This window comes from Penicillium alfredii (genome assembly GCF_028826965.1).
Source record: "Penicillium alfredii strain IBT 34128 chromosome Unknown utg000004l_segment0_segment0, whole genome shotgun sequence".
NCBI lineage: Eukaryota > Fungi > Ascomycota > Eurotiomycetes > Eurotiales > Aspergillaceae > Penicillium > Penicillium alfredii.
In genome coordinates, this window is record NW_026622701.1 from 2461669 (window position 1) to 2489642 (window position 27974).

The following is a 27974-nucleotide window of genomic DNA, read 5'->3' on the forward strand; positions in this document are numbered from 1 at the left end:
CATCTTCCAGTATGCGAGCGTTTGGTTTCCTGGCCTTGCTGCCTGCAGTCCTCGGCAACCCATTGAACGCGCGTACCACAGCATGCAACAACTCTCCCGACCTCTGCTCCAAGTCCTACGGCGAGATCACCCATTTGGGTGCCCACGATAGCGCTTTCGTGCGCGATTCCAACTCCGGTGTTTCGTTGGCTGGCGACCAGTCTGTTTACCCCGGATTTTGAGGCCCTCTCTCTCCCCCACATAAACTAATGAAGTATTGCTAGGTACTATGACACCCCCACCCAGCTCGACGCCGGTGTTCGGCTGGTGTCAGCTCAAGTCCACAAGAGTAACTCGGAATGGCGCCTCTGTCATTCCAAGTGTGATTTGATGGACGCGGGGACGTTGAGTGACTGGTTGAAGGACGTCAAGAAGTGGTTGGACGACAATCCAAATGACGGTGAGCCATCCCTTGTGTTTACTCTTCTTCATCTGTTATTTTCTGGACCGAAAATGCTGACTATCTATGGCTTGTGCAGTGGTCACGATCTTGCTGGTCAACTCGGACGGCGCATCGGCCTCGGATCTCGACGCGCAATTCAAAAAGGCCGACATCGTCGACTATGCGTACAAGCCCACGTCCAACTCGGCGCCGAAGTCGTGGCCCACGCTCCAGTCGATGATCGACGACAAGAAGCGACTGGTGGTGTTCGTGGCATCACTGGGCTCCAATACGGACGCGCCGTACCTGCTCGATGAGTTCTCGTTCGTGTGGGAGAATCCGTACGACGTCACATCGCCTACGAAATTCTCCTGCGACCCGCAACGGCCCAAGGAGGTGTCGGGCCAAGCATCCACGGCGCTGGCGTCCAACCGACTGCCGCTGATGAACCATTTCCTGTACTCGACGGACCTGTCGATGTTCGACGTCGAGTTCCCCAACGCCAGTTATGTGGCCACGACCAACGCCGCGTCCGGTGGCACCGGGAACCTGGGCAGCACCGCGACCAAGTGCAAGAAGGAGTGGGGCGGCCGCCAGCCGACGTTTATTCTGGTAGATTTCTTTAACCGCGGACCCGCCATCGAGACCGTCGACAACCTCAACAATGTCTCCAATCCTATCGGCCGCAAGTCGCTCTCGACTTCTGACACGCCACAGTCCAGTAGCGGCTCCACGACCGGGAACGTCTTCAAGGACCTGCTCGACCTGGCCAACTCGGCCAAGGGCGGGGCCTCTCCCAGCATGGGCAATTGGATCTGGGTTGGTGGAAACTGGGGCAGTCTCTTTGGCGGAGGCGTTTCCTTTTAACGCCTGACCCTTTCCCGTCTTCTTTTGTTTTTGTTTTGTCCTTACTTTATTTTCGTTTACTGTCATGTTATGCAGCGATCTTGGACATTCTTTAGGTTGATTCAGGAAAACGGGTCTGGGGATTCACCCGGGCTGGGCCCGTACATAACGCATGGATTCTGGGCATTGGGCTGAGCTGTGTTTGGGCGCATTGGCCCCATGAAGCAAAAACGGCATCGGCGTTTTGCACGGTTGTTTAGGTAGTTCTTCCAGTTGTATTGGTATAGCCGGTCCTCGACCTGCACATGAATGAAATGATTTGATTATAACTTTTTTTTTTCTCCTTTTCTGTTGGTACTTCCACCTCGAGATCTACCAAGTAGATTGTCATTTTTGGTAGAGGACTGCGTCCCCTATTCATTTCCGAGCAAATGCCGCACCTTGTTCACCTTGTCCTCGAACGACTGCTCCTTATCCGTCCTACATGCAGCAATCCATTAGTACAACCCTAGTTCAACCATTCCGTGGCCCGGGCCCTCCTTAGCGTCTCCATGCGAGGGGACCTCAGCTAAAGGGATTGACCCCAGGCAGCCACTTTTATGTAAATGGGGTAAAAATAAAACACACCTAGATCCGACCCGGATATCGGTCTGAATCCGAACAATCCCCTGCTGATGGAGGATGGTGTGTGCCTGGCCTATCACCTGGTGTACTCGATCCCATGGGCCTTCTAGACGAGGGGAGAAATGAGTTAAGGATGCACGTCAGCCACACAACTTCAAAGGCAGAGAGGTATTCGCTGAACAGGGGAGATGTCATACACCCCTTGCAGAATACGGGGGTTACGCACCGAGTGTAGTCCCTGCCGAGTGCATGACGTACTTGAGGCCGCAGCGCTCGATCAGCCGCTGAACATCAGCAATTTGGGCTGAGACCGAGGGCGAACCGGTGCCGATCTGGGGAAGTCAGCTTGGGTCATCAAAAGGAATTCAGAAACCAGAAACCAAGCGACCCTAGATCACAAACCATACCGGAATCAGACAGAAATCGGCGGTGCAGTGGGCGGGCGTGGGGATGTCCATGAGGGAGAAGATGCAGAAGAGAAGAGAAGAAATCCGATGGCGGGGTATTTGTGAATGTCTACTTTTTCCCTTTACTACACACCCCTGTCCGGCGAGCGGCTTATCCGCAGGGCTGAAACAGCGGCTGAAACTTGGTATTCTCTGGGATCACCATCGAGGATTGTGTTCCACGGTTCATCACTTTGTAATTGCCAACTCCCAAGACCGATGCTGTCATGAACTCCCTCCACAACTCCCCCTCGGGCTCGGGATTCCTCGATCTGTCCCCTTTCCTTGCTCCCATCGTGTCGCCATCTCGGGCCGCCTGAGCCAGACTTTTCTTTCTTTCCTTCTCCCCTCGGCTCCTTCGCACTGCGGGGTTGCCAGAATCCACAGTCAAATTGCCACACCACTTGGCCCCGGTATTCTTCCCTGCACAACCCAAGCCTAGCTTGTCGAGATTAGTTTAGTTCCAGGATTCGGCGCATGCACCGGCGATCTTCCTGGTAGCTTGTCTTGCCTGGCCAATCGTCGGTTCGATTTCGACCGCACAGAATCAACGGGACTGGAGGGGCACCGATTGATCAAAAGAAAAAGTCGATGCAATCAATCATCAACCAGTCACGTCATGGTTAGCAGATTTGAGATCAACAATCCCATCATCTTTCCTTGGACGGATGACCAAACCCAGTCTTCTGGAGCTCCCACCGGGAGTTCAGCTCGTCTATCTCGCTGAGGGCGGAGCCAATGTGATTTTCCGCTTTGTCGCAACAGCCCCCAGCAAGCCGACGAGTGGGATAAAGAAAGACGCCAAGAATATTTCAATCCCCCCACCTAGTACTATCAATAGCACCGAGCATGGCAACTTGCCCGCCCGCTTCCACGGCAAGCTGCTCCGACTGCGCAAAGAGACCGCAGCCGACCTGCCCTACACGGAGATCGTGCGCAACTTCGACACCATCATCCGCCCGCTCTTCCGGCCCGACGAGCTCGTCGATCAGACACTAGTGCGACTACCCGAGGGGCTCCTGGCGCGTTGCAACGAGCAGCTGCGCGCCATCGAGCGGAGCGGCGCACGCCCAGCCAAGCGGCATGGCGCATCTCTCTGCCTGACCGAGCCGTTCGGTCTCCTCATCACGGACATGACGACCGCCGGCGACCCGGGCGCAACGCTCACCGAGCTCAAGCCCAAATGGCTGATCCAGTCGCCCTCGGCGCCGGCGACGGCACTCCGGTGCCGGACTTGTGCGCTGAGGGAGATGAAGAACCAGCGCGCGCGGAGGCGCGGCCAGAACGAGCAGCGGTCCTTCTGTCCCTTGGACCTGGTCTCGGATCGCTTCGAGAATGTCCTGCACGCAACGGGCAGGATCAAGGGGTGCAAAGACCGGACGCGGCTGGCGCGGATCTTATACCGGAACCCGACGCTCCTGAAACTGCAGTCACACCAAAAGGCCCGACGAGATGTTGGCTTGCATGGTCCGCCGCCGCAGTCGCGGGAGATGTCGCTGGCCATGACGCTGCGGGATTGCACGATGTTCGTCAAAGTGAGTATTGGTCTGTCAAATATTTGCATGGTTATGATTTGATCTTGCAATAATAATGCTATTTGATTCGACAGATCCCCCAAGATGAAAAGTCACCCGTGGAAATCCGCCTCGGCGACCTCGACCTGAAGATCGGGGCTGGTGGCAAAGCCGAGTACTGGCGAGATATGGAGACGCAGCTGATCAATCACGGCTGGTATCGAGGATGCAACAACCAGACACCGAGCGAGTGCGCCTTGCAGGGTCCGCGTCGACCTAATCCTAATCCTAATGCTTTGACATGACGCAGTGAAAATTAGTGTCTTTCTTCTTCTTCTTCTTTTTTTTCCGTGTTGAATTAGGCCCGCCGTTGTATAATATCCTAGTTATGATATTGTGGAATCTACTCGAGCTATAGATCACCCAGAGGTGATATATGGAGAGCACAATAAGGATCCGAACTTGTCTCGTACTGGACCCTACGGTATTCACATAGACTGACTCACTAATTAGATATTTCAAAGCCGCTACCCAGTCATCCATGGATTCATATCTGTGATGACAGATCAAACCAGAGTTGTGCCCCATTGGGCAAAGCAAAAAAAATACATGTCTCGCCTCAACAATTATACTCCAATCTTGGCCCTAAACGCCCACTCATCAGGGCCGACCAGCCCCTTAGACATCTTTACCCACTCCCCACGTCCCAGACAGCGAAGGATCTGTAGGCTGGGGACTGGCAACCGTTGTCACTGTGGACGATCTCCTTGTCTGGGTTGCAGTCATCAGACGAGAAAAAGACGGCAAAGTTGTTGACATCGCTATCGTCGGAGTTTTGGATAATGACGCCGCCTGCGTGGCCGACACCGGTCTTTTGGCATCCGTCAGACGGTTTCACAACTTGGCGGTCGACTTGCTCTCCGCTACACTGGGTGACACCGGAGAAAAAACTCATTTGAAAGCCTTGAGCTAGAGGCAGGACAAAGGCGACGAGGCAGAAAGCCCTTGGGAAGAGCATGATTGAGGAACCGAGAAGAGAAGGCCGTGGGCGGAGGACTTGGTAAAAACAACCTGTACAGCGGGAGGATCATGATGAGAGGTTGCAAGTGTTGCTTTCGGCGTTGGATTATATATCCATCAGAGGTGGTGCGCTGTCAATAGGGATGTAACATTCGTGAGATCTTGTCTCTAGATGACAAATGGGATTGATAAGGGGCCAAAAGTGATGGGATGCCTAAATTTCTACTTCCAGTTATCATTTAGCGAAGATATAAGCTTCGCGAGCCAAGAAAAGACTGCGATCGGCGGCGAATCTTCGAATTTACCAAATGTGATTCGATGGGGTCGTCTATACAGTGGATTCTCCCGTGCTGACTGCATTCCTGGTTACCTTTGATATCTTCAGCCCTAGGCTCCGCTGGATGCCTGATAGAAAGTTTTTTGCCAATGCCTGATAACCAAGCAATAAAATAAGCTTGGAATACGAAGGATTGCCGTGGCTTGTCTCAAAGCCATAATCCTCAGCGGGTGGCCGTGCCGGCATGAATGCAACCTCGGGGGACTGTCTGAGAGATATCGAGTCATGGAGAAAGGGATACATAAATGGAGATATCCATCCTGTGATGATACGAAAACACCCTTGGCCGTTTCTTCCATCCACTCACACTTGTGCTCAACCCAACCATCACTGCACCACCGTTCTACTTTATCTCCCTTTGTTGCTCTTTCCTCGACCATATGCTTCTATCAGCGCTTCTCATCCAATCATGGATTACCCTCTACACCCTATGTCAGCTCGTGGCTGCTGCCCCAACCGACATTGAGCCCGAGCTTGACAAACGAGTGGAGATCCCATCGCCCAGAATGTCTCCCTTTCGCGGCTGGGAGACATTTAGAGGGCAAAGGCCGTGGGAGCCCCCGGAAGAACATCGTGAAGATGTGAATTATATCGCGGAATACGTGCTGGAATTCGCAAAGCAAGGGTATGCAAATATAGGAAGAGAGCTCCAGAGAATTGGCCAACCTGGAAATGGTGTTGTCTTGGTTGCTGCTTTGTATGTCCCAGGGAATGGAGTTTGGATAAGTTCCAAGCCCCGTTCTAAGGAGCACGGTGAAGATGGTGGATCAAAATACATCTTCGAGAATCGACAGGAAGCGCCAAAATGGAATTGTGAGATGGGTCGATACAAAGAGAACAAGGATCAAATTCACGCAGAGGATGGGGCAATCTTCTTCTTTGAGTCCACGCATCAGAGGTTGGCGAGGGGAGATATCATGGATCGAGGTTATCCGAAAGGCAGCTATATCGCTATCTGGGGAAAGTCCAAATCCACCTCGACGAGTCAAGAGTATCCGCCATGTTCATCCGGGTCGGGCAATCCTGTTTCCTGCTTGACAGGACTTTTGTCTCTCCACATTGCGAACAAAGCCCATCGTTCCTGGACGTTCCCCTTCGGGAAGCGAGACTCTGGAAGCTCCAAGTCGTGCGATAAATGCAAGAAATGCCCGGCAGACCAAATACCCTCGAAAGATTGCAAATCATGCCAAGCTTGCCCAAAGAATCAGAAGCCCGACGCAAGCAAAAAGAAGTGCATCCCTACGATGGACGAGAAAGACAAGGAGAAGCGATATCAGGCAACCAAGAAAAAAAAGATCGAGGAGTACAAGAAGTCCGCGGGGAAAGAGAAGGAGAAGCGATATCAGGAGGTCAAGAACGAGAAGAGAATGGAGTACAAGGACGCACAGGCGAAGAAGAAGCAAGCGAAAGAAGCCCACGAGAAAAAGAGCAGAATGGGAAAATGTCTAACCGTGGTGCCATTGATGATGGATGATGACAGTGCACTCGACTATTGCTCCAACTACTTCGATCATGACTTTGTCACCTCGGACGATATGCTACAGTACTGGCCATCGTCTCTGTCTCTGGATGCGGTGAATACTAGCATCGATCTCGACTCGGACGACTTCATCAATCCTTGGATGGCTGAGGTCAAGCAGAAAAACGATATTGCCTATTTGGGCGCTTGTGGCAACCCCCACGGCATTGGTTGTAAACGGTCGTACGACACCATTGACGACGTCGAGAACACGGACAGTTCTAAAAACACGGATCTCGCGGTTCCGCGTGGACTTGACAGCAACCCGCCGGTGGTAACTAGCGACCTGGTGGTGCGGGAAACGGAGCTCGCCGAAACCGGTGGACTAGAGAGGCGCCAATTCCAAATCCTCATCGAAATCATCCTCGCCTTCTTGGGCCGAGCAGTGCCAGCGTTCTTGAGACTTACCTCGCTCTCAGGAAGACTTGCAAAACTAGCAACACAGGGGCGTGGGGCTTTGAGCATTGCCAAGCGGGGACAGGCAGTGGCCAAAGACGCCAAAAGCATGGCTGATGCAGCGAAGTCGATTTCCAAAGACAAGAATTGGGAAAAGTGTCTGAAAGGAGAGAAGCCGTCTTGAAATAGAGGGCCGTGCAGATTAGGCATTGTTAGGATATAGTAAAGAATACGACAAAATAGCTAGGGCTAGGCGCAGCTACAGGAAGACATGTTTATGGGCATCATTCCTTCGAATCAAACAAAAAGATACACAATCTCTACCATAAAGTATGAGCCGTCCATAGTATGAGCAACAAAGCCAATAGAAGGCGGAATAAACGTGGCTTCTTATTTCTCTATGGCTCACACGATTTCTCGCCGGCTTTACCCCTTTTGAAAGAACGGAATGGAGATATTGGCTAATGCATGTCCATGAACGTCTTACTTGCTCTCAAGAACTTCTTTACTGTCATCTTAGATATACCCTTGAATCAACGACAAGAAAAGAGAAAGTCTATAACATTATAGATTAATTCTGACTGTATTTTGGCTGTCCTTTTGAGCTTCTTCTCGTTTGCAGTTGCATTGTATGTACCATAGCCACTCCCGAGGTCGTAAACGTGATCTCCATGGATATGCCAGGGATGGGTATCAAAGCCACCCATTTGGTCATTTGGCTCGTTGACAAGAATGATGTCAATCACTTCGCCCATCTTAGCAGGGTAGACATTGAACTGTGGATCCCAGCCCACGCGGTTCAGAACTGGATGGCCCGGTTTCTATCCTTGTAAACCTGCACCAAGTAGGACATATCGGTTCTTCTTCCCTTCCGCTGCTGGTCATTCGCATTCCATGTACGATTGTTGATTGTCCAGAAGGACCCGCTCTTGGCTTGAAGTTTTGCCGATGTCAAGACGATCTGGCGCGTAACTTGGTCGATGGTTGGGAAATCGTCATCTTTGATTAGCTCGAGCGTATACTCCAGTCAGTCTTGGATACTGTACGGAATAGAGATCGGTCGCTTTTCCGGAGGAGAATCTGGGACTTTCGAGAGAGAGACGAGTCTGGATAACAATGAAAGAAGAAAAAACCAGTGAAAGTCAAGCAGCTGGATCCTCCTGTCTTAGACCGCAACCTCGTCTGATCAAACATTCGAAAGTCCCTGTTCCCGATTCGTCAACCCTCATTGATAGCAAACGTTGAGGTTGCGTGACCGGACCACACAGATACGAGAAATGATTGGGTCCCTAATAACAAAGAGGGTTGATTGCGAAGATTCAACTAGGTACATGAATGAGCGTCCTTATATACCCTTCCCTTCCAGGTGGTAAATATAGCTGATAGTTGAGCCTGATGGCGCGATCTTATAGCAACGCGATATCATGCTGTTGGACTACCCTTTGCCACCTGTAGCTTATAACTACTCAAATCCACCAGAGGGCGATTCAGGGGGCGGCTTCTGTTTGTAGCGAAACTTCGAGGTTCCATCATCATGGAGATGTCCCGTTCCTACCCTCGTTCCATCAGCGTCCATAAACCGGATAGAGATGACCTTCTTTTGGGTCGGTCGGATCCTTGTGCGATGGGTGTAACTCCGTTCCCTGGATCGAGGCTTGTTTGATACGAGGATCCTAACATGAACCGGTTAAACAGATACAGCAGAGAGTGGTGAAGGATGATATACCCGTATTTCCTGATCATTGCAATACTTGTCAACAAGGGTCATGTGCTCTGCGACCGTGAAGTCGCTCAACTTGACCTTCCCAACGTAGGTAATAAACCGACGGATGATATGGGACATTGTGAAATAAGAATAGCTATACTTTGGGCTTGGAATGATTAGAGTAGAACGTTGTGGTTTGCTTTCACTGATGGGACGAGGAGGGTCAGCGCTGCTCTTAAATATTGCAGCGGAGCGGTAATCTAGCAGAAGAGCTGACTACTTGGGTTACAAAGTTGGGCTTTCAACCAATTTTGCTGTCTGAGCAAACTAGGGAGTAGGCTTCAGCGTCTCGCCGGGGCTCGAACTTGACAAAAGGGTGTAAGCGCCGGACCGGGTGCTTTCAGTTTCATATTATCTATGTGGAATTTTTGCGCAGATCCACTAATGAGAAAAATCACGGTTGCAATTCTTGGACCTGATGACCAGGAAAATCTTGACTTAACCTAAAGCAGCCATGGATCCTCGAGTAGTTGTCTTGCCGTCCTGCGCTCCTCTGGCAGCCACTTAAGCATAGATCTCATAAAACGCATAAACAGCTCTTTCTCGCTGCCCGAAAGTCGCACTTCTAAACTTTCTAGTGAAACCAGCGGTATAGCGGCGTCTTGATGTGCAATCCAAGCGCCTACAAGCACGTCAGCACAAGGGTTCCGGCTCTGCCAAAGAAAAGCTCAACGCGAAGTTAGGGTGCTTACCACTATAATCAAAGCATTGCTCCGTTGTCTCGCTACGCTGGACAAATTCGGTCGGCGGTGGCCCAATCAGGGCGACCATAAGTGCAAGGTGCTTGAATGGGTCATGGCCGTCTTTGTTGTCGAAGATATCTCCAAAGAGATGTTTTCCTTCGAAGAGGTCCCAAATCTAATCATTATTAGTGAGATAGTATAGCGTAAAAATAGGGGTAGCACTATACTTACTAAAGCTCCTAGGTTCCAAATATCAACAGCACTTCCCCATGACATCTCGAATATAACCTCTGGTGCCCTGTATATATGGGGCTGCACAAAAGGACCGGATTCGTGATTCTTCCCAATTCTTGCCTCGCCAAAATCACAAAGAATTGGGAGACCATACCCTTTGCCTCCAACGGGCCGGCGAAAATGTCGGCTTTTATAAACGGTACGTATCTCATCTATCTTCTTCCGAGGGCTGGGTTGGTCAACCTCTTCTTTCGCGAAATCGGCTAACATAGTGCCATCCTCTAGACTAAGCATTAGGTTGTCGGTCTTTAGATCTAGTTTAAGTTAGTAGAAATTTATTATTCGAATTGGGGCTAATTACCAGTGTGAGTTATGCTAGCTTCGCTATGCAAGAAGTCAAGCGCCAAAAGTAGTCGTCTTAGTGTCATTTTAAGAAGGGGTAGGTCGAATGGCCTCGGGTTCAATCTCATCATCTCATGTACTGTCATGTACATTGGTTGAAGAATGAGGCATCGATGTGTACCAGCAAGCCCCTGGAGATCGAATGAGTCGTAAAGTTCTCGGATTAGCGATTGTCCTGGGTGCGCCGAATCGAGTTTCGCGAGATGCTTATAGATCTTGAATTCGCGATCGGTCGCAGTAGGAAACTTTCGTAGCGAGGTTGACACCTTCAGCACCCTATACTTATCATTTCTAGAGCATTATTAACGTGATAATTCCTCGAATGAATACTGGTTACGTACCGAAGATCTCGGCATAGCCAACTCGTCGAGTAAGCGCCGTAGCCAAGCTTGCCCGCGACCTGATACCTATCCTTGAATAGGTCTCCGATGTGCACTGGGTAGAATTGCTCAGGGTCATAGTAAGGGAGGGTTTCCTCATCAATGGGCATTTCCGCTGGTAGGGTGGTGAAAGAGCTGTTAGAGATCGCTTTAGAGTATGGCTTTTTCCTGAGGGCGTGTCTCCAAGCGCTTAAGCGTGACGCCATGTCTGGCGTTTTGTCCTGAGTCGCGGCGTTGTATACAAAAGTCGACAAGAAAAAGTAAAAAGGAATGTGAGCAATGTTGGGACGCTGCACCAGGGAGGGTAGAAACTTGTTCGCTGAACTCTTTACGAATAAGTCGCGGAGGCGCAAAGGTTACGTCACATGACCAAATAGATTCAGCTCACGTGGCCTTCGAGAGCCGGAGAGAACTTATGCCACCAACAGTACGGTAGAGCTGCCCATTTCCTCCCAACCTGCGTAAAAGAGGACCCCGATCGGAGATTCCGGAGTGGCGGCGACATACTGACTGCAATTGGTCATGAAAGCACCACCTAGCCAATGGACCCCTTCGATCGACGCTTACACGCTGAGATGAAGACTTGCATTTTGACCGAAGCTCCGAGCGCTTGCAGGCTCTCTAATTAGTTCCCAATCTGCTGAGCCACGACACTCGTATCGGGGCACCTGAATCTGCCGTTGCCGCCATTTTCAGGTTCGAGGAGAAAACCGCTTCACCCATCGTTGGTGATCGGGGAGCTGATGCGGGGAGCCAGGTAACATGCCGGCTGATAAGAGTGGGCCTATTTTTTTCTTATCTCAGCCCGCATCTGGTAACCCCAAGGCGCTTACTGCAACACCAACTCATCCCTCAATAGGTCCGTCCTACTCTTACATCTATCTAGTAATCTTAAACATTTATAGGCTCTGTCTAATACTCGGTGCTATATCTTTAGTAGCGATATTCTCTTAGGCTCTTTACTATTATTTTCCTTTTGCCTTTTATACTATTAGGTATATTACTTAGGTATCTTTTGTTAAATGTTCATAGACTCTGGTAGCCTACGAGATAGCTTAATGTGACTCCGCGGACAGTCACAGGCTCGCTTAGTAGCGATCCTAACAGATCTAATAAATAAAAAACGAATACAAACATTATTCATTAGATACTATAGATAAAAATATAATATTCTAAGAATGTAGCAGCCCTAGATACCACCTATTTTATACTATAACCGATATTATATAAGCTTATTACAGCACATACTACTGAGAGGTCAAGCGGATCCCCCTGACCTGTTTCCTGCGGTCGATCAATCCCAAGGCTTACTATTGCTGCCTCAGGCCGTCATGTCTCGATGTTACCCTTTTTTTTATTTTGACCAACATTTCTTTCTACCTGCATCATCCCTTAATATTCCAATCCAATTCAACCATGGAAGCTCGCGTGGGGATAGGAGTCTTCGTCTGCAATGAAGAGGGCGAATTCGTGCTGGGCAAGCGACAAGGCAGTATGGGCGCAGGTGAGTGAGACAGAGCTACCCCTCTACTCGCACAATAGCATTGTGTTGTGCCCAGTCTTCTTATTTTCATGGTTTTTTTTTTTTATATAGGTACCTGGGCTATTCCAGGCGGACACCTGGAATTCGGCGAGTCCTTCGAGAACTGCGCGGTCCGCGAGGTGCTCGAAGAGACCGGGCTGGAGATCCGCGAGCTGCGGTTTCTAACGGCGACGAACAGTGTTATGGAAAAAGAGGACAAGCACTATGTTACGATTTTTATGAGGGCTGTTGTTAGTGAAGCGGGTGCACAGCCTCAAGTGAGTTTTGATTTCTTACTGCGTTTGTTTTTTTCTCCCTTTCCCTTGATCGCATCCACGGGTGTATATCACCCTACCCATACCCTTGGTGGATCCATGAGATAAAGACTTCAAAAAATTTAGGACTAATCCTCTCGTGCAGATCGTCGAACCGGAAAAGTGCTCGGCTTGGGAGTGGGTGTCATGGGACGAGTTCCAGGATTATGTTGCGAAGCAGATGAACTCCCCCGAGTCGGAGTTTCAGGGACGGAAGATGTTCCTGCCACTTGTGAATTTGCTACAGCAGCGTCCAGACTTTCGTATATAGTCAGCTTAGTTGATTGTCGACATAAATGGTGTTGGCTAGAACTATAGAGTGGGAGATGTGCAGCTGGGCCCAAGGCCGAAGTCCGATACCATCACAAATCACAATATGGACTGACAGATTCCTTCAAATACCACCTTGGCTTCTTTATATTTTGGTTAATTCTAATTCTATTACTATTGAGTGACATGCTCGTGGGCTGTTGGAGCGAAACCGGGGCTGTCGTGCTGACTCACTCGGTCCCCTCGGTGTCCCACCTAGCACCTAGGCATCATTCTAATACTCTCTGTTGCACCTGAGGATCATTCAGTGTTAATCGAGAACAATGGCCAAGTTTGCAGTCAAATCGCTTGACCATCTAGTCCTGACCGTCCGGTCCATCCCAGAGACAGTGGCTTTCTATACTACACATCTAGGCATGCGCCATGAGATCTTCACGTCTCCCGCCAACCAAGTGGTTCAAAGGTACATCAAGAAACATACATCTTCTCTACAAGTTGAAAGGCTTTGAGCTGAGATATTTAACAGACATGCTCTTCTCTTTGGCAGCCAAAAGATCAACCTCCATCAGTCGGGCAAGGAGTTTGAGCCCAAGGCCCAACATGTCATGCCCGGGAGTGCCGATCTGTGCTTTCTAACGGAGGAGAATGTGGAGAGAGTCCTTCAGGTGTTGAAAGAAGCTAAGATTGAGGTTGAAATACCCCCCATTCCATGGGTGACTGTTTTTCATAGGATCTGTGCTGATATGTTGGCAGGTTCTGGAAGGGGCCAGGGTTGTTGAGAGGACTGGGGCGGTTGGAAAGATTCGAAGTGTCTATGTGAGAGACCCGGATGGTAATCTCATCGAGTAAGTTTGCTTATTGGGGTTCTATCTGATGAAAGGTATTTGGCTGATTTGATGGCAGAGTGTCAAACTATGCGTGATGAACTTGTGTGGTTTCTGCTATACTGTTAATTCGACTTGAATATATCTAATTGCATCCACAGAAATACCCGAAGATTTGATTGTTGATTCTTGATACTCCACCACCTTCCATCGGTCTATCAATAACATAGCGAATATATACACATACTGAAGGTGATATTTGGTAGAGAGATGCATTACCACGAAAAGATCTCTTCCCACTGGAGGCAGGATATTCTCACGACCCTGTAGAGAAAGTCATAGAATTCAAGGCAAAGACCAAATGAGAGCAATAGACTGTAGAGCGATGTCAAAGATCTTGGATTACAATATCTTCATTAAATGCTATTCAAGTAGAGATCTTTCTAGACCTCTCGAAAGAGGTCTAGAAAATATTTCCAGATACCTTTTTACATCCAACATCAACAAAAGAGAAGAGCCAAGTAAGTAGATGTATTCTCGAATACCTCCAGTAGGGCACCAAGATCAATGACGACATACCTGAAAACAAGCAAAACAAATAGGGCCGATGCCCTAGCCCCGAGAATGCGATAAATTTGAACGCCAAACGCGTGGTCCTTTTTCTGCAACCTGCTTTTCCTCTTGACTACGCCCCCCATGGGTTGCGTTGCAATGCTATCTTGATGCGACCGCGACTGTGTAAGACCATGCACTAACCATCCGACTCCAGGGATTCTTCCATCGTATGGCCGATGCAGGATCATATTTCCGACAGGTGTTCGTCATCCCCCGACAGGGAACCCTCCGACTGATCCAGGTATGCGAGGTTATTTTTCTATCACTTTATGATGAGTTTTTATTATTGTTTTACACGGCACTCCACATCCTCGATGATGATTGACCTTTTTGGCTGAGCAAAAATCATGCTGAAAATTCCCATTCCTTTTATGTTTCAAGACGGGTCTCTGAGTTTGGAGTGTTATTGATTTAATTTGGACATTGTATCTTTGCACTTGTCGCAGTTGATGGCTAACTGGATGGTCTCAACAGATATCGACTATCCCGACCATATCGATCATCCACTGATAGATAGCATCATATGTACCATGTCGATCGATAATGAAAGCCTTGAAGCAGGGCTAGCTAGGATACGAATTTTCAATCCATGCACAATACTTTCAAATGATCGCCCATCCACTTTTAAGAAATACTCGCATGCTACTCAGCCGAGTGGACCCTTAAGCCCGAACAGCTCCCTTCCACATTATTCAGCGGGGGCCGTAATTCCGCGATCTGTTGATAATCAGCCCTCGCCCCTGCTTTTCTCTGAAACCGTTGCAAGCTTCATAAGACAGCGAAACTGCCGTGTGGATCGAAACACAAAAGAACCACGTGTACTATCAAACCACCGACAAAAGCCATGGCAAGCCACTATATCCGACCAGCATCCACACTCCTCCACTCGGCCAGCCGCGCCGCTGGACCCACGAGGAGTACCAGTACATGGATGCGCAGGTTGCAAGCAGCTCAACCGGCACAATCCCATGGTCATCTCCCCTCAGCACCCATCCGCCCGTTCTCGTCGCCTGGCCCCAGGCCACAACCTTCACCGGTAGCACCGTCGAGCGACGCGCTCGTCCAGCTAGCCCAGAACCGGCGCTCCATCTATAAGCTGGGCAAGACCAGCCCCGTGCCAGACTCCAAGGTCGAGGAGCTGGTCAATGCGGCCATTCTGAATGTCCCCAGTGCCTTCAACACACAGTCCACGCGTCTGGTCGTGCTGCTGCATGCCGAGCATGAGCGGCTGTGGGATATTGCCATTGACGCCTTTGGCATGCTCGTGCAGACGGGTGCCGTGCCTGAAGAGCTGTGGAAGAACCAGACTCTCCCGAAGCTGCGGGGGTTCCAGAATGCCGTTGGTACGGTAGGTGTCCCGCCCTTCCCTCATAGCAGTCCAACTTCCATAAAATGAGGTCTTTCGTCTCCATACGAGGATCTTGGAGTGGCTGACATCACACCAGATCCTCTTTTATGAAGACCCAACCCATATCCAGCCCTTCCAAGACAAATTCCCCGTGTTCAAACACCACTTCCAGCCGTGGGCGGACCAATCCAATGCCATGCACCAGTACTTCTGTATGTTGTTTCTCATTTCCTTCCTCTTGGATGTTCTCGCTCCTCGTATGGAAATCTAACAACTCAAAGTGTGGACCGCCCTCGAAGGCGTCGGCTTCGGCGCCAACCTGCAGCACTACAACCCGCTCATCGACGCCCCCGTCGCCAAGCAATGGGGTCTGCCCAGCGAGTGGAGGCTCGTCGCACAGCTCGTCTTTGGGAGTCCCGAGGCGCCGGCCGGCGAGAAGACGCGGACGCCGGCTGAGGAGCGAGTCAAGATCTTTGGCAAGCAGTAGATGAACTCGCATGGACAAATCGAATGGTTGTTATCTGGTATAGGCACAGGGAAGATTTTCTGTTCTCATGTCTGTCCATGTATTCTATAGACGTATGGGCGTTGCCTTATAGCTATAGACGTAGGTCTGCAATCGATTCTTAGTGACATCAACACATGCTTGGGCGTGAGCTTGTACCACTCAGGGACAAATGCATCTTGCAACCGAACTTTGTTTTTATCTATCACTTGAGAGCTCTTCATCTACTCCCTGCCCGGCCCACCTTCCCGCCGGAAAATTGTATTCGTCGTCCAGGTGGCTCTTGGCCGGCATCAAGACAGCCCATTCCGCAAAGCAGCCCCGAAGTGCATGAAACGGCGCTGCGAGGACATGGCCGAGTCTTGTGCCCAGGGATGCCATGGAAATTGGGATCTTGAAGGGGGGGGAAAGCTAAACTGAGGTTGAAATTATCTGAGGAATGGGTCTTTGACTGGGTCCGCGGTGGTGACGTTGTTCTGCGGAGATTAGCTCTATCGTTGGAAGATCACGCCGATCGGTATCCTATGATGCTTATCTCTGATAAAACACTGCTGGGTTATGGGAACACTCTCTCGTGTCACCTATATATCTTCTTGAGATAGATCTACAGTGCTGGCTATTAAATCAGGACGATATCAAAAATGCAGCGTGCATCCTGCGTGGTTCACTCGTATCACGGATGAGAATAAGCTATATACAATCAAGGCAGAGACCAACAGAAAACCACAGAAACAACGCCAGGTCTACCGCTTCGTGCGATACCACAGCTCGGCCGGATCCCCCAGACACTCGCCGACGGTAACAGCTACAAGATAAGAAACAATACGTCAGCATATAGAAAGAAAGGGGGAAGAGCAACATTAAACAAATCCACCTACTTTGCAGCCCGCGCGCCTCGATCTCATCCAACATATTGTCCACCAAGATCCCGACCGTGTTCGCATGAACATCGTGGGCCAGAACAATCGTGCCCCCAGCGTCGAGCTCAGTCCGGAATTTCTCAAAACTAAGCCAGTTCCGACCAGGGTCGTCGTTCTCGTAGTCCTTGGTGTCGATACTGGCCCCGATGACATGGTACCCCAGATCGGTCATGGCGGTCAGCACGAGGCCGTTGAACATCAGGAACGGGGTGCGCATGTAGGTAGGGAAGACGCCGACGATGCGCAGGAAGGCGGCTTCGAGTTCGGTCATTTGTGCGACGATTTCTGGGTAGTCCAGCGTGTGCAGGTACGGGTGGTTCCATCTATGTTTCAGTTAATATCTGGATAGAGGTACAGCCTCGTTCTGATATGAATGAAAGCCACGGGGAGATTGGGCAATGAACACACGCACGTGTGAGATCCGAGTTGGTGGCCCTCGGCCAGGGCTCGCTGCACCAAGTCTGGAAAGGCGTCGATGCTTCCCTTGTTGCGGCCATTCAGGAAGAACGTTGCGCGGGCGCCGCGCTGGGCGAGAGTGTCGAGCATCTGTGCTGTATAGATGTATGGCCCGTCATCGAAGGTAAGTGCAATGGTCCCCGGGATGGCGCAGTGATCAATGATGGCCCCGATGGGCACGGCGGAGACCTGGGTGTTCGTGCTGGTCTGGTTGAATGCTGGCCAGGTCTTGGGGACTGAGGCGCCCAAAGACAAACTCGCCGCGGAGAGAAGGAGCGGTAGAATGACCCGCAGCTGCATGGTGAATCAAACGAAGGCAGTGGCTAAAGATGGACAAATGAGTGGAATGGGGAGTCCCCTGGTTGATATAGGATGGATGCACGAACATCCCAGAATGACAAACAGAAAAGACTAGAAACCGACGAGGGCAAGCATCGTCACTGCCTCGAGCTGCAAGAAAGAACAGAGTCGAAACACATCAATTGTCAGAGTAAGTTTTATAGAAGGAACACTGGAGGTTGCCACAAGAAACGGCATTTCCAGCCCCCAGGTCCTGCCAAATGAAGTATGGATACATCTCGGAAAAAGGTATCAGAAAAAGGCAGAATAAGACATTCCCTCGACTGGCAGTCTGTTTGTCAAATGTCAAACAGAGACTAAAAGACGAGAAGCAAGAAGAAGAATCCTCCCGACCAATTCGCCCCTTCACCCTTTCGTGGTGTACTTCTTCATCGAGCGCCTGTGGCCCTTTTGGCTTTCGCGATCGAGGAATTTGCGCTGCTCCTCAGCGTTCATGCCACGGAGCAGACGCTCCCGCTCTTCCTTCTTGACCTTCTCAGCGGCGATCTTGCGCTCCTCAGCCTTCTCCTCCTCCTCGGCCCGGCGGATCTTCTTGATCTCTCCCTCGCGAACAGTACGGACCTTGCGCATAACCTCGCCACGGAAGTGGGCAGAAGCAACCAGTTTGTCCGCAAAGCGCAGGAACTGCGAGAAAAGCGGCAGAGTCGAGGCGTAGCCAGTGGAGAGGTTGACGGAGAGCTGGATGCGCTTCTTCGGAACGGTGTCATCGATCCTAGTGATGAACTCATTAGCGCTGTTGCCAATACAAGAAGTTCCTGCATAGCTTACTTGGTGGGCTTGTCGAGGGGTTGGTCCGTCGCAATCAGGTACTCAAAGTCATTGCCCGCCTGCTCAATGGCCTGAATCAACTCCGGGGTGAGAAGTGCATCGGTGATTTCGGCACTCTCTGTCATCACAGTGGCCCAATTGGGGAGCTTGGGGTTGTCCTTGGAGAAGGTGATCGACGCATCGTAGCGGTCATTGCGGAACTTGCGCATGTGGCTCTTGTGAACAATAGCCCAGATGAATCCGTCGTAAGTCGAGTTGGGCGCCTTCACAGGCGTCGCATCCTTGGCCACGACCGGTACCAGATCCTTCTCCTTACCATCGAAAGCGTACACAAGAGCCTCGTACTTCTCGCTGGGAGGCTCCCAACTCTCAAAGAAGAAGCTGAACACGTACTCCATGAGGTAGATGACCGGGTTGTACCGCTTGGGCATTTTAAGCGCCACATCAAGGAAAGCCACGTTCTGGCGACCGGTGGCATACGAAGTGAACTCGTGCGCCGATTTCTCCTTGAACAATGAGTCCGGGTTGACCAATTCCGCCGCGACCGATTCATCCTCGCCGGCAGCCGGGCGCGGGATTCCGTCGAAACCCACGACGGCAAACTCCTTCTGAAGTGTCGGGGCATGGGCCCGCGCCCAGTCCCGGGCCTTCCTCCGGTTCTTGCGAGTACCCCAGACATGGAAGAGCAGGATGAGCAGGATGAACGGCATGATCATTGCCTCCTGCTTGAAGTCCTTGGGGGACGCCCGTTCCCAGATCCGGTACCATTTGGTGTAGGGGACAGTGCCGGCACGCTGGGTATTGGAAGCCGGGACGGAGGTCGTGTCGGGGATGATGGATGCAGGCGAAGGGTTCGGGGCCTCGACGAAGTCGGCGAAATCTGCGATCGAGCTGCATCAGATGGAGCTCAAGGAGTCAGGCAATGGCCCAACTTACCATCATCAGATCTGGCACCCCCAGAGGAGCCAAAGACGTTCTTGAGCACACCTGCCATGGTTTTAGGGGGAGAGAGGTGGATGGAAGCGAAAGGAAAGGAGGTGGGCGGGAGCTAAGCTGGTTGTTGGCGCCCCATCTCCAGTTCCGGTCTACGGTGGGCCTCGCCTCTACACTCTTCTGGTCTTCTACTCTTCTACATAATTGCGACCTTCAATTGAACATTTAATCCAGCCTTTCTTCTACTAACAAGAGACAAAACAGAAAAGAAATACACAAAAAGGAAAGAAAATACAAACTCACATGACATTGCGCAGGCAAGCCACAACATGCCAGACCTGCAGTGCACCTGTCACTACCGAAACTCAAGTTAACAGCGCCGATCTCCCTCTCTCATAGCCCACGCCATTTGAAGTCCCCTCAGATTGATCTGGCTTGAGAAATTAGCGGAAAAACTGAGCGCGGTCAATACTGGCCATCCCTCTATGTCTGGCCTGAATCTCCAGGTTTCCCACAATGCTCCTAGCCATGTTGAAGCTGGCATTGGTGTTGATGAACTCACCGGGAATTCGGATAGAGAAGCACAGAGATAGTATATCACCCATGGAATAAATGCCAATAGTGGCCAAACCAGTATCGATCGAAAGGATGGCTGCTCGCATGAGCATAACATTATCGAATTGCCGATGGCCGGGGTCGAAGAAGATATTGACGTAGTGTTTGCTCATCTTGAATAGAGATTGGATAAGGGCAGCATCTCCATGCTTTTGTCAAATGCCCTGGGCTGATGAGATGCTGGCTCTAAGCAGGGAGTCAAGGCCTTTAATATATTCATCAGTGAAACATGACAAGAATCACTGAGCATAGTCGCTCCCACAATTCCTTTATTGCGTCTTGAAATGATTTGCCCTTTGTTTGGCTTCTTTGAGCTCTGGCTGTGGCCTTGTCAGTGAAAGCCAGCCTTCTCTCAGACTTCCTTGTTTGGTGTTCCCGACAACAGGCTTAAGCTGCTTGGCATGTTTTGCTGGCTAAGTAGCAAAGATTCCTGGAAAGTATTGCAATTAGCATTACCCTCGCTATCACAAACCACCATGAATAACCTAGCCCCAGGGATGGTTAGTAAGTAGATCAATCATCAGGTTTTCTAGTTATAAGGATATGTGTAAGGTTGCCAAAGAAAGAGATGATAAAGAGATTATTTGATGGGTTGAGAGATAAATGAAAGATGAATTTGTTCAAGGTCCTCTATGATAATATCTCAACAAGGGGTAATCTTATAGAAAAAGAGGAAATACACAGGAAAGAACTAAATTAGTTGAACATTGGAAGCATCCAACAGCATATCCCTCCGAAAATCTCTAAGTCACAGCGAGTTAACCTATAGATGGACGAAGTGGGTATACAAAAAAAAGCCAGACTATTGATCATCCCCGCCACATCCTCATCACTGAGCTAAAGAAAAAAGAAAATTAGCTAGTAGCCTATCACATCGTTCCTTTTCAAGGGATTTATGAGGGTGACATGCATCTTCCTGACCAATATAAGCTCGAGAATGAGTGGCTGGTGTAGCTATTCATCTACCAAGTATAGTCTCTCGACTTTCTCGACCAATGGACCCTCAATACTCGCAATTGGCACATGTGGGATTTAGGTAAATATCGTCTGAAGTAGTTTCCGGGCCAATAGTACAAATAGAACTTTGATAAAGCTCAGCTGAAGCTGAACCAACCCACTGAACTAGTGATTTGGATACACATTTTCGAAGCCCCGCCTTGCAGATCTAATGGATAGTGCCGAGATCGACCAAGTCTATATACCCAGCTGCATATCCCTGATCTCTTTTTGAGGATATGTGGGGTTTACTGTGCCCACAGATCTCATTTTATCCTACTAAGCGCCTATGTTACCGCGCCAGATTCCATAACATCAATAGATCGCGGCGATCCGGACAAGGAAGATGTATGACGCATAGTTTTCTTTTTTCAAGACCATATGAGACTGACACCATACCAGGGCAATGAAATCGACATTTTCAACAGAACGATCATGGGAATCCACTGGATGAATGGAGCAAAGACCACTCTTCGGGACTACTTTTCCCAAGACAGCACGCATGTGGTAGGTCTTCGCAGATATCTCCCCCCCTGGGTTTAAAAGCCCGAACATTTGACAGCATGTCCCTCTGAACACTATCTCAGCCAAGGTAATACTAGCGGTAGCCAAGGGAGCTAGCTTCCTTCACCACAGCTTCGCTCTCTCAAGTAGAATGGATGCCACTAAAATTTTTTTTCAGCTTAAGATAATCCTATTTACGGGTGAAGGACAACCCACAAAACCCAGATCAGAATTAGGACAATGGTAACGCCAGTGTGGTTGCCGCTATCAAGCAGAGCGAAAATGATAGGGTAAAGCACCCATCAGAGATTCCCAGCCTACCAAAGGTGATATAAGCACGGTACACACCAATCTTGGAAGAAAGGCAGCGACTTTGCGGCTTTCATCGATGTACACATAAGTAAGGACGAGCCCCAAAAATTGTGTTAAAGGTGAAGAGCCCTCTTCGCCCCCCCTCAATAACACTTTATACTGATGGTTATTGCTGATCGGGTTTTTTGCTTGGTTCCCGCAAAAAAAAACTCTAGGTAGAAACAGAGAACTAATAATATCGACGTGGCAAAAAAAATATGGAAGTAATTGTGGCTTGGAAAGTATGAAGGCTACAGGAATTCCCAGGGGCATCCGAAATCCTGATCGACAAGAATCAGCACCATTCTGCCTTAACCAATCCAGCGCTTATAAACCAAGAATAGTTCTTACCTTGCCTAGTACTATAACCAATCGTTATGGCGTTGCTCGGTGTCGGGTAGGTTATAGGAAACACGCAGGAGTACATTGAAGGCGCTAGTGATGTAAGTGAGCGGCTATATAACACACATTCAAGAGTAATTCTTCTATCCTTGGCTCGATTCAATCTTCACAATACCTAGTATAAGTATGATAGGGCCAAATGCCATAGAAGACACTAGTAAAGAGGAGACCTCAAGCGAGTACGAACCTATAGACCATACTAGATGATATGGTACCTTTAGAATTCCAACTACGTTAATTATATTGTTTCCCCTCAATTATTATAAATAGATACTGTATCAATTGTATCTAGCCCATTGTAGATTACTATAGGCGTAAATAAGGTGGCGTAACTGACTAGAGACGATGATCATACACATTTGATCACATTTTACAGGGATATGTCGCTAGTCCACACCATCAAAAGTTGAAACTAGAAAATCAATCAATCACACCTAGTATCGCCTAGGCCTAGATTATTTTAATTTTATTCATTGGCCATTAGATAGCGCCACGTCTGTCGCAGTCTAGCGCGCGCTAACTGCTACGTAGGCAATGCACATGGTTGGGTATATACTGATATCACTAAGATTCAAAGCGCTGGTCATCGGTGCTAAACTAATAAAAAGATCTGCCGTTGGATAGAGAAACTAAGCTCTATGAAAGGTATATATATCAGCGCTAGCCGTCCCAACTCTGGGATGCTTGCTCTATTCTACTCAACGTTCATCCAGCATACCAGCTTCCAACTTGGTGAACTATTCTGCGCCTGTTGAGGTACCTTACCCCGATCCATATATATTGAAACATTCTAACACTTAGCTGCCTCATCCCCAGCCTATATATTTTCCACTTTTCTGGTTTCGCCATGCCAGGTGTTGGAGTTTTTGTCTCTATCCACGACGACGATGGAGTCTATAAACACTGGGCTGTTTTCATCGATGGTATCAATGACAAGGCCTTGCTTCATGTCAAGGGCTCTGATGGTCGATTTCGCTACGAGCCGGAGACAAGGGATGCGCGACGCTCAAAAAGCCTTGTGGAACTAGTCCACCTCTGTAACGTTGATGTCGCCAAGATCAGCGAAATCAAGGCTGTTGCGGGCCAAGTCATTGTGAGAAATGAGTCTCGGGGCTGGAACTGCCAGGACTATGTGCTTGAACTTCTCGAAGCTTTGGAAGAAAAAGGACTTGTGGGGGGTGATGTGCACTATTTCGAGCAGAAAGCCTATCTTGAAGCACAGTTGGAAGGACTGGCCTAGGAGGTGTTCTAGTCTGGTTCTTCTTCCTTTGTTCCTGTTATTCCTGTTGTTCCTATGTTCTTATTATCATTAAGAGTTAGTTTAGAAAACTTAGTCAGGCTGTTTAGGATATCTATCCTGTTGGCTTCTAGGGCTGTAGGTAATTTATAACGCTAAGAGAATCCTATATCTAACAATTATTTTATTCCTAGTCACCTAGAGCTTTAATAGATGTTATTATAGTTATTGTATTTGTATACAAGAACCCCTAGTATTCTCTTATTATATTACAAGCAGCTAATCTTCGCTTTGCTCGAGTCACGAAAAGAAAAAGAAGAAGAAAAAGAAAAGGAAAGGAAAGGAAAGAGAGAGAGACAGAGAGAGATAGTCAAGAATGGCTCTTGCACCTTTCATAAATAGCTGTTATGGTCTTTAGGTCGCACCCTAACGATTATAGCGTTCGCTTTATGGCGCGAGTTAACTGTAAGCTGCTTCTTTACATAAAATATAAATACCGTCATTGGCTGTACTTAATCATAGCAAGTTTGGACTTGATTGGACGACGCATAACTTCAAGTTATGTAGGATTCACCTCATAATATCCTAGGAAATCCTGTCCGTTCTCTTCACAGGTTCCAGGTTGCCATAATCCAACATAATTCATGTCGTGGCTGTGGCATTCAGGTGGTTTTGAGGTGGATATTCCACAATCGATCAACAAGCCAATGCAGAGGAAACTTCAACGGGGAAATACTTGCCGGCAAGTACAGATACCAGTCATCTTCATCTACCACGCTCAGTGTCCTCGTTAACTGAGTACACTCGTGATACTCCGGATAGAACCCACTATCCTCCCAGTCAATGATCCCGGTAACCGTGCAAACACCATCCTGATCCAGCTTCACCATGATATTATCCTGGCGAACATCACCATGAGTGAATACCGACCCCTGCGTGAATTCTGTAGGCAAAGTGCGGAGCAATTTAATGTAGGTATTGCTACCATGATGGCGAGCAGAGAATTTGAGATCCTCAAATCCAGCAGGTGTACTGATTATTGTATTGGTCGTGGGTTCCTTGACTCCCTCGCCGCCGACTCCTCCTAGGCAGTGGCCGTCATCTTTGCGAAGGGTTCTGAGCCTACTGAATATGCAATCCAGCTGATGCTGCACAGAAACCCTCTCTTCGTGGGGGAGATTCGGCCATGCTTCAGTCAGGGTCATGGACGGGATGTAAGACATGAAAATGGCGCAATATGACCCGAATCTGATCAAGCCATGGGGCCTCGGAGCAGGGATTTCAGGTGCCTGTTCTGCAAGGTACTGCATCGCCGTATACTCGGTATAATCACCCTTGTTTGTGATGACTTTGACAACGAGGTCGTCGTTAAGTTTCATGACGACGCCTCGGATAGGGCTTTCCCATATCTTTTCGGATTCCCAGGTCATTTTTCGCAATGCCGATAGTAGCGACTGCTCTGTGCAAATAGGGTCACTAGGAAAATCCGAGAATGACGCTAGCACGGTAGTTGCATCATCAGACAGTGGAAAAATAATTGAAGCTGTCTCCACAAGATCGAGGCGTTTTCGGAAATCTGGAGGGCCTCTTGGTTCTGTTGGTTTGAGGTCTTTTGGTTTGCTGGACTGCGCTGCAAATCCTAAACGACGAGCATAGTTGGAAGGAAAGGCTGCGCGGAGGTCCACTTCAGGCTCTACTCGAAGCATGTCTTGCAGCCTATTCAAGGTTCTTTGGTTGAGCTTGGCTGTTTCCGTTTCCAGCATTTCTATGTGTGCGTTCCTATGCCGTTGAAGGTAGGAACTAGGAATGAGAGCCATCAAATCAGCCGCCGGATTTGTCTCAAGTGCTCTCTGAAATTCTTGCACAAGGTCTCGGTTCTGCTGCATAACGAAATCCTCTGCAGGAAATATCATAGGAGGTTGTGTATCCATGATGGCGGTATTCAGCGTGATAAAACAGAAATCACTGGGAGACCTCGAGAAGAGTACAAACCAGCGTGGGCGTTTGTTTACGCTTAAGCAAAGGATTAACAAAGTTCCGATCCGAAAACAAACCCGCTTACTCATGAACAAGTGAAGTCCAGCCTACATCTCCAGGCTATCCGTTGGTGACTTGGAAAATGTCAAGTGATAAAAACGGAAGGATTGATGGTAAAAGGAAGGAATGTAGATAGCGGTGCTTATGGAGCGGTGGATCTGTGGATCTGTGGTTCCGCGCGACAGACAGTGGAGCTCAGGCTAAAGTATCAAACATCAATAGCCGCTTCTTTTTTCCTAGTGTGATCTATTGTGCTGGATTTCTGATCCGACTAGCGAGGTTCAGTATATTATCTACTAGTTAAGATCACTCCCCGCGACACCATGGCCAAATAACTCATTGCTTTTGGGTATGCATAACTGCGGCAACAGATCCAAGTAGCTCTGCTGGTGATTATTGACGTTTTTCAGTTCGCGAAAGATATGCAATAGCTCCTGGAGACGCAATTGGAATATCTCACCGCTATGTACGTTGGCGTAAAGGAACTCAGCGCAGAGAAATAATGGAATGGGCATTAACGGATGGATCTAGACCCCCAAAACCAAGAGTGTTAGCAAACTATGGCTGAATCAAAGTCTACTGCTTACCTTGGAAAAAGGCAGCTCGCACAGCGTCATGGCGAGGCGGATTATAGTTGCAGACGCTTCCAGAGCTCGACTTTTATAGCAAGACACTCCACTGTTTCCCTGTACAGTGTTGATGCTGCGTCTTGCCGCCGACTCGGCCATGGTCTTGTAGAAGTAGATCATACTGGCCTGGCTCAGGATGTGGACAAACAGCAGCAACGGGTCATATGCTTTGGCTGGGGATGGATAGCATTGCATCATCACCTGAAGCCGGGTTGTCAGGAGAGTATCTAGCCATGGGCGCTGCTCTGCCCAGTCGAGGGTCATGTCGCCGTACGCCTCGGCGATGTGATACCTTTGGCTTTGGAGCAGGCTGCGCCCACAAATAGTAGCCAGGATGAGGCACTCATTGAATGAAGACCGGACGTTGAGAGTAGGCTCGGCCATGGCTTCGGATAGGAAAAGTCCTAGCTCATACTGTCCGCTCTGAAACTCCGCGTCTGGAGCTGGTAGTCTGGTGTAGATCTGTGAGGCGGCATCAGCTAATTCATAAACCCTCCCCACTACTCTCACCTGCTTGGTATCCTTACCGCATGCTCATTCGGTGTGATGGGCCAGTCATCGCGCATGCTAATGACATGATCGAGGAAATAGGCCATCCAGAACACTCGCCGCTTCTCTTCGACCTCAATCAAGTCACCGCATTGAGGAGATGAGAAACCACGCTTGTCAATGGGACTGTCGATTTCATGATAGCGCATGGCCTGAACCAAACGAAAAGCCCGGCCAGCGCTCATCCACGCCTGTCGGTGGTAGGCCCGCATTGACTCAAATGTCACGACAAGCACCCATGCCTGGGCTAGCTGTGTGCTAATGTTGTTGTGCTCATTGCCATCGACACTAAGATACTCTAGCATCTGCCTTGTCTGCTGGTATAGAGGTTCTGTTATGTCGCGGAATTGGGCTGAAAGTAATGATGCCACTGTCCACATGGCATACTGCAAGCATCTTTGCTGGGCTGTCTTGGTGCTGGACTTGGACCATAATAGGTATCGCCGTTGGTGAAGGATAGGTATTGACTGGTGTACTCGGTCTAAGTAGAGCTGGTATCTAAGCAGAAAGGTATTAGCCGCCATGTACAATTGACTCTGACAAGAGAAGCAAGAGAGAAGATAAAGGAAGATTCTGCTCACAGTTCATCTTGGAAGAAAGCATCAGGAGGAATATTGATGCTGGAGACAGGCAAGGTCGCCGAAAACCAAGAAGAAAAGTCAGGCGAAATGGCACCTGGGAAGGATGTTGTAGCATTTGGCAACCAAGGCTCCGAGGTATCAACCACAGCAGTATCTGCCACATCGATAGACGATGCCGAGGGCATCAACTCATTACTGCTTTGAGTGTTGTCCTGAATATCTTGTTGCGGCTGTTGCTGCTGAGCCGGAAAACGATTCTCTAACAGAGCTTCCAGATGCACGACCCGATTCTTCAGGGCCTTCAAGTGCCCCTTCTTTGGTCCTCGAACACCACGCTGCGTCACCTCACATACCACGCCTCTTTCTTGACAGACCCTGCATTGGGGTTGTTGCCCATCGCAGCGCAGCTTGCGGCGTCGGCACTCATCACACGCGGGACCCGGCCGCTGGCGGCGGGACACGGCCGGGGCCCTTGCGTCTGCTTCGGTGTTAAGTGCCATGACAATGGGTCTCAGAGAATGAACGGAATTTCTTGTTGTCCCTCAAAAAGACGTAGGGGGCTGGGGCCGGGGCCGAGTGAAGGGCGAGGGAATCAATCCTTCAAGATGCCCACTGCGATAACACCAGTGTTTACAGCATAGATTATGAGGG

At 49.4% G+C, this 27974-nt stretch overlaps 14 protein-coding genes across 14 annotated transcripts; 6 read left to right on the plus strand and 8 right to left on the minus strand.

Moving 5' to 3' along the window:
- Positions 1-11: 11 nt before the first annotated feature.
- Positions 12-1288, plus strand: NUU61_002578 (uncharacterized protein; the record flags this gene model as incomplete). Its single annotated transcript, XM_056653160.1, has 3 exons — positions 12-199; positions 264-439; positions 519-1288. 3 exons carry the CDS (start codon positions 12-14, stop codon positions 1286-1288), a joined length of 1134 nt encoding a protein of 377 aa, XP_056514227.1.
- A 1717-nt stretch (positions 1289-3005) lies between these two features.
- On the plus strand, positions 3006-4156 carry NUU61_002579 (inositol-pentakisphosphate 2-kinase; the record flags this gene model as incomplete). The annotated part of the gene is made up of 2 exons (XM_056653161.1): positions 3006-3872; positions 3947-4156. 2 exons carry the CDS (start codon positions 3006-3008, stop codon positions 4154-4156), a joined length of 1077 nt encoding a protein of 358 aa, XP_056514228.1.
- A 383-nt stretch (positions 4157-4539) lies between these two features.
- Positions 4540-4869, minus strand: NUU61_002580 (uncharacterized protein; the record flags this gene model as incomplete). Its single annotated transcript, XM_056653162.1, has 1 exon — positions 4540-4869. The coding sequence occupies one exon, from the start codon at positions 4867-4869 to the stop codon at positions 4540-4542; it is 330 nt and encodes a 109-aa protein (XP_056514229.1).
- Positions 4870-5588: 719 nt separating this feature from the next.
- Positions 5589-7307, plus strand: NUU61_002581 (NCD3G domain-containing protein; the record flags this gene model as incomplete). The annotated part of the gene is made up of 1 exon (XM_056653163.1): positions 5589-7307. One exon carries the CDS (start codon positions 5589-5591, stop codon positions 7305-7307), a length of 1719 nt encoding a protein of 572 aa, XP_056514230.1.
- A 1381-nt stretch (positions 7308-8688) lies between these two features.
- Positions 8689-8966, minus strand: NUU61_002582 (uncharacterized protein; the record flags this gene model as incomplete). Its single annotated transcript, XM_056653164.1, has 2 exons — positions 8689-8796; positions 8850-8966. The coding sequence occupies 2 exons, from the start codon at positions 8964-8966 to the stop codon at positions 8689-8691; spliced, it is 225 nt and encodes a 74-aa protein (XP_056514231.1).
- Positions 8967-9331: 365 nt separating this feature from the next.
- Positions 9332-10697, minus strand: NUU61_002583 (uncharacterized protein; the record flags this gene model as incomplete). The annotated part of the gene is made up of 5 exons (XM_056653165.1): positions 9332-9510; positions 9581-9746; positions 9803-10119; positions 10329-10498; positions 10549-10697. 5 exons carry the CDS (start codon positions 10695-10697, stop codon positions 9332-9334), a joined length of 981 nt encoding a protein of 326 aa, XP_056514232.1.
- Positions 10698-12003: 1306 nt separating this feature from the next.
- NUU61_002584 (nucleotide triphosphate diphosphatase NUDT15) lies at positions 12004-12694 on the plus strand (the record flags this gene model as incomplete). The annotated part of the gene is made up of 3 exons (XM_056653166.1): positions 12004-12091; positions 12182-12387; positions 12530-12694. The coding sequence occupies 3 exons, from the start codon at positions 12004-12006 to the stop codon at positions 12692-12694; spliced, it is 459 nt and encodes a 152-aa protein (XP_056514233.1).
- A 2282-nt stretch (positions 12695-14976) lies between these two features.
- On the plus strand, positions 14977-15967 carry NUU61_002585 (nitroreductase family protein; the record flags this gene model as incomplete). The annotated part of the gene is made up of 3 exons (XM_056653167.1): positions 14977-15480; positions 15578-15692; positions 15762-15967. The coding sequence occupies 3 exons, from the start codon at positions 14977-14979 to the stop codon at positions 15965-15967; spliced, it is 825 nt and encodes a 274-aa protein (XP_056514234.1).
- Positions 15968-16728: 761 nt separating this feature from the next.
- Positions 16729-17661, minus strand: NUU61_002586 (chitin deacetylase; the record flags this gene model as incomplete). Its single annotated transcript, XM_056653168.1, has 3 exons — positions 16729-16790; positions 16864-17228; positions 17318-17661. 3 exons carry the CDS (start codon positions 17659-17661, stop codon positions 16729-16731), a joined length of 771 nt encoding a protein of 256 aa, XP_056514235.1.
- Positions 17662-18066: 405 nt separating this feature from the next.
- Positions 18067-19483, minus strand: NUU61_002587 (CCDC47 family protein; the record flags this gene model as incomplete). Its single annotated transcript, XM_056653169.1, has 3 exons — positions 18067-18433; positions 18490-19369; positions 19426-19483. 3 exons carry the CDS (start codon positions 19481-19483, stop codon positions 18067-18069), a joined length of 1305 nt encoding a protein of 434 aa, XP_056514236.1.
- A 382-nt stretch (positions 19484-19865) lies between these two features.
- On the minus strand, positions 19866-20150 carry NUU61_002588 (uncharacterized protein; the record flags this gene model as incomplete). Its single annotated transcript, XM_056653170.1, has 1 exon — positions 19866-20150. The coding sequence occupies one exon, from the start codon at positions 20148-20150 to the stop codon at positions 19866-19868; it is 285 nt and encodes a 94-aa protein (XP_056514237.1).
- Positions 20151-23137: 2987 nt separating this feature from the next.
- Positions 23138-23530, plus strand: NUU61_002589 (uncharacterized protein; the record flags this gene model as incomplete). The annotated part of the gene is made up of 1 exon (XM_056653171.1): positions 23138-23530. The coding sequence occupies one exon, from the start codon at positions 23138-23140 to the stop codon at positions 23528-23530; it is 393 nt and encodes a 130-aa protein (XP_056514238.1).
- A 659-nt stretch (positions 23531-24189) lies between these two features.
- On the minus strand, positions 24190-25458 carry NUU61_002590 (aminoglycoside phosphotransferase family protein; the record flags this gene model as incomplete). Its single annotated transcript, XM_056653172.1, has 1 exon — positions 24190-25458. One exon carries the CDS (start codon positions 25456-25458, stop codon positions 24190-24192), a length of 1269 nt encoding a protein of 422 aa, XP_056514239.1.
- Positions 25459-25860: 402 nt separating this feature from the next.
- NUU61_002591 (transcription factor domain-containing protein) lies at positions 25861-27823 on the minus strand (the record flags this gene model as incomplete). The annotated part of the gene is made up of 4 exons (XM_056653173.1): positions 25861-26091; positions 26152-26655; positions 26721-27240; positions 27324-27823. The coding sequence occupies 4 exons, from the start codon at positions 27821-27823 to the stop codon at positions 25861-25863; spliced, it is 1755 nt and encodes a 584-aa protein (XP_056514240.1).
- Positions 27824-27974: the final 151 nt, after the last annotated feature.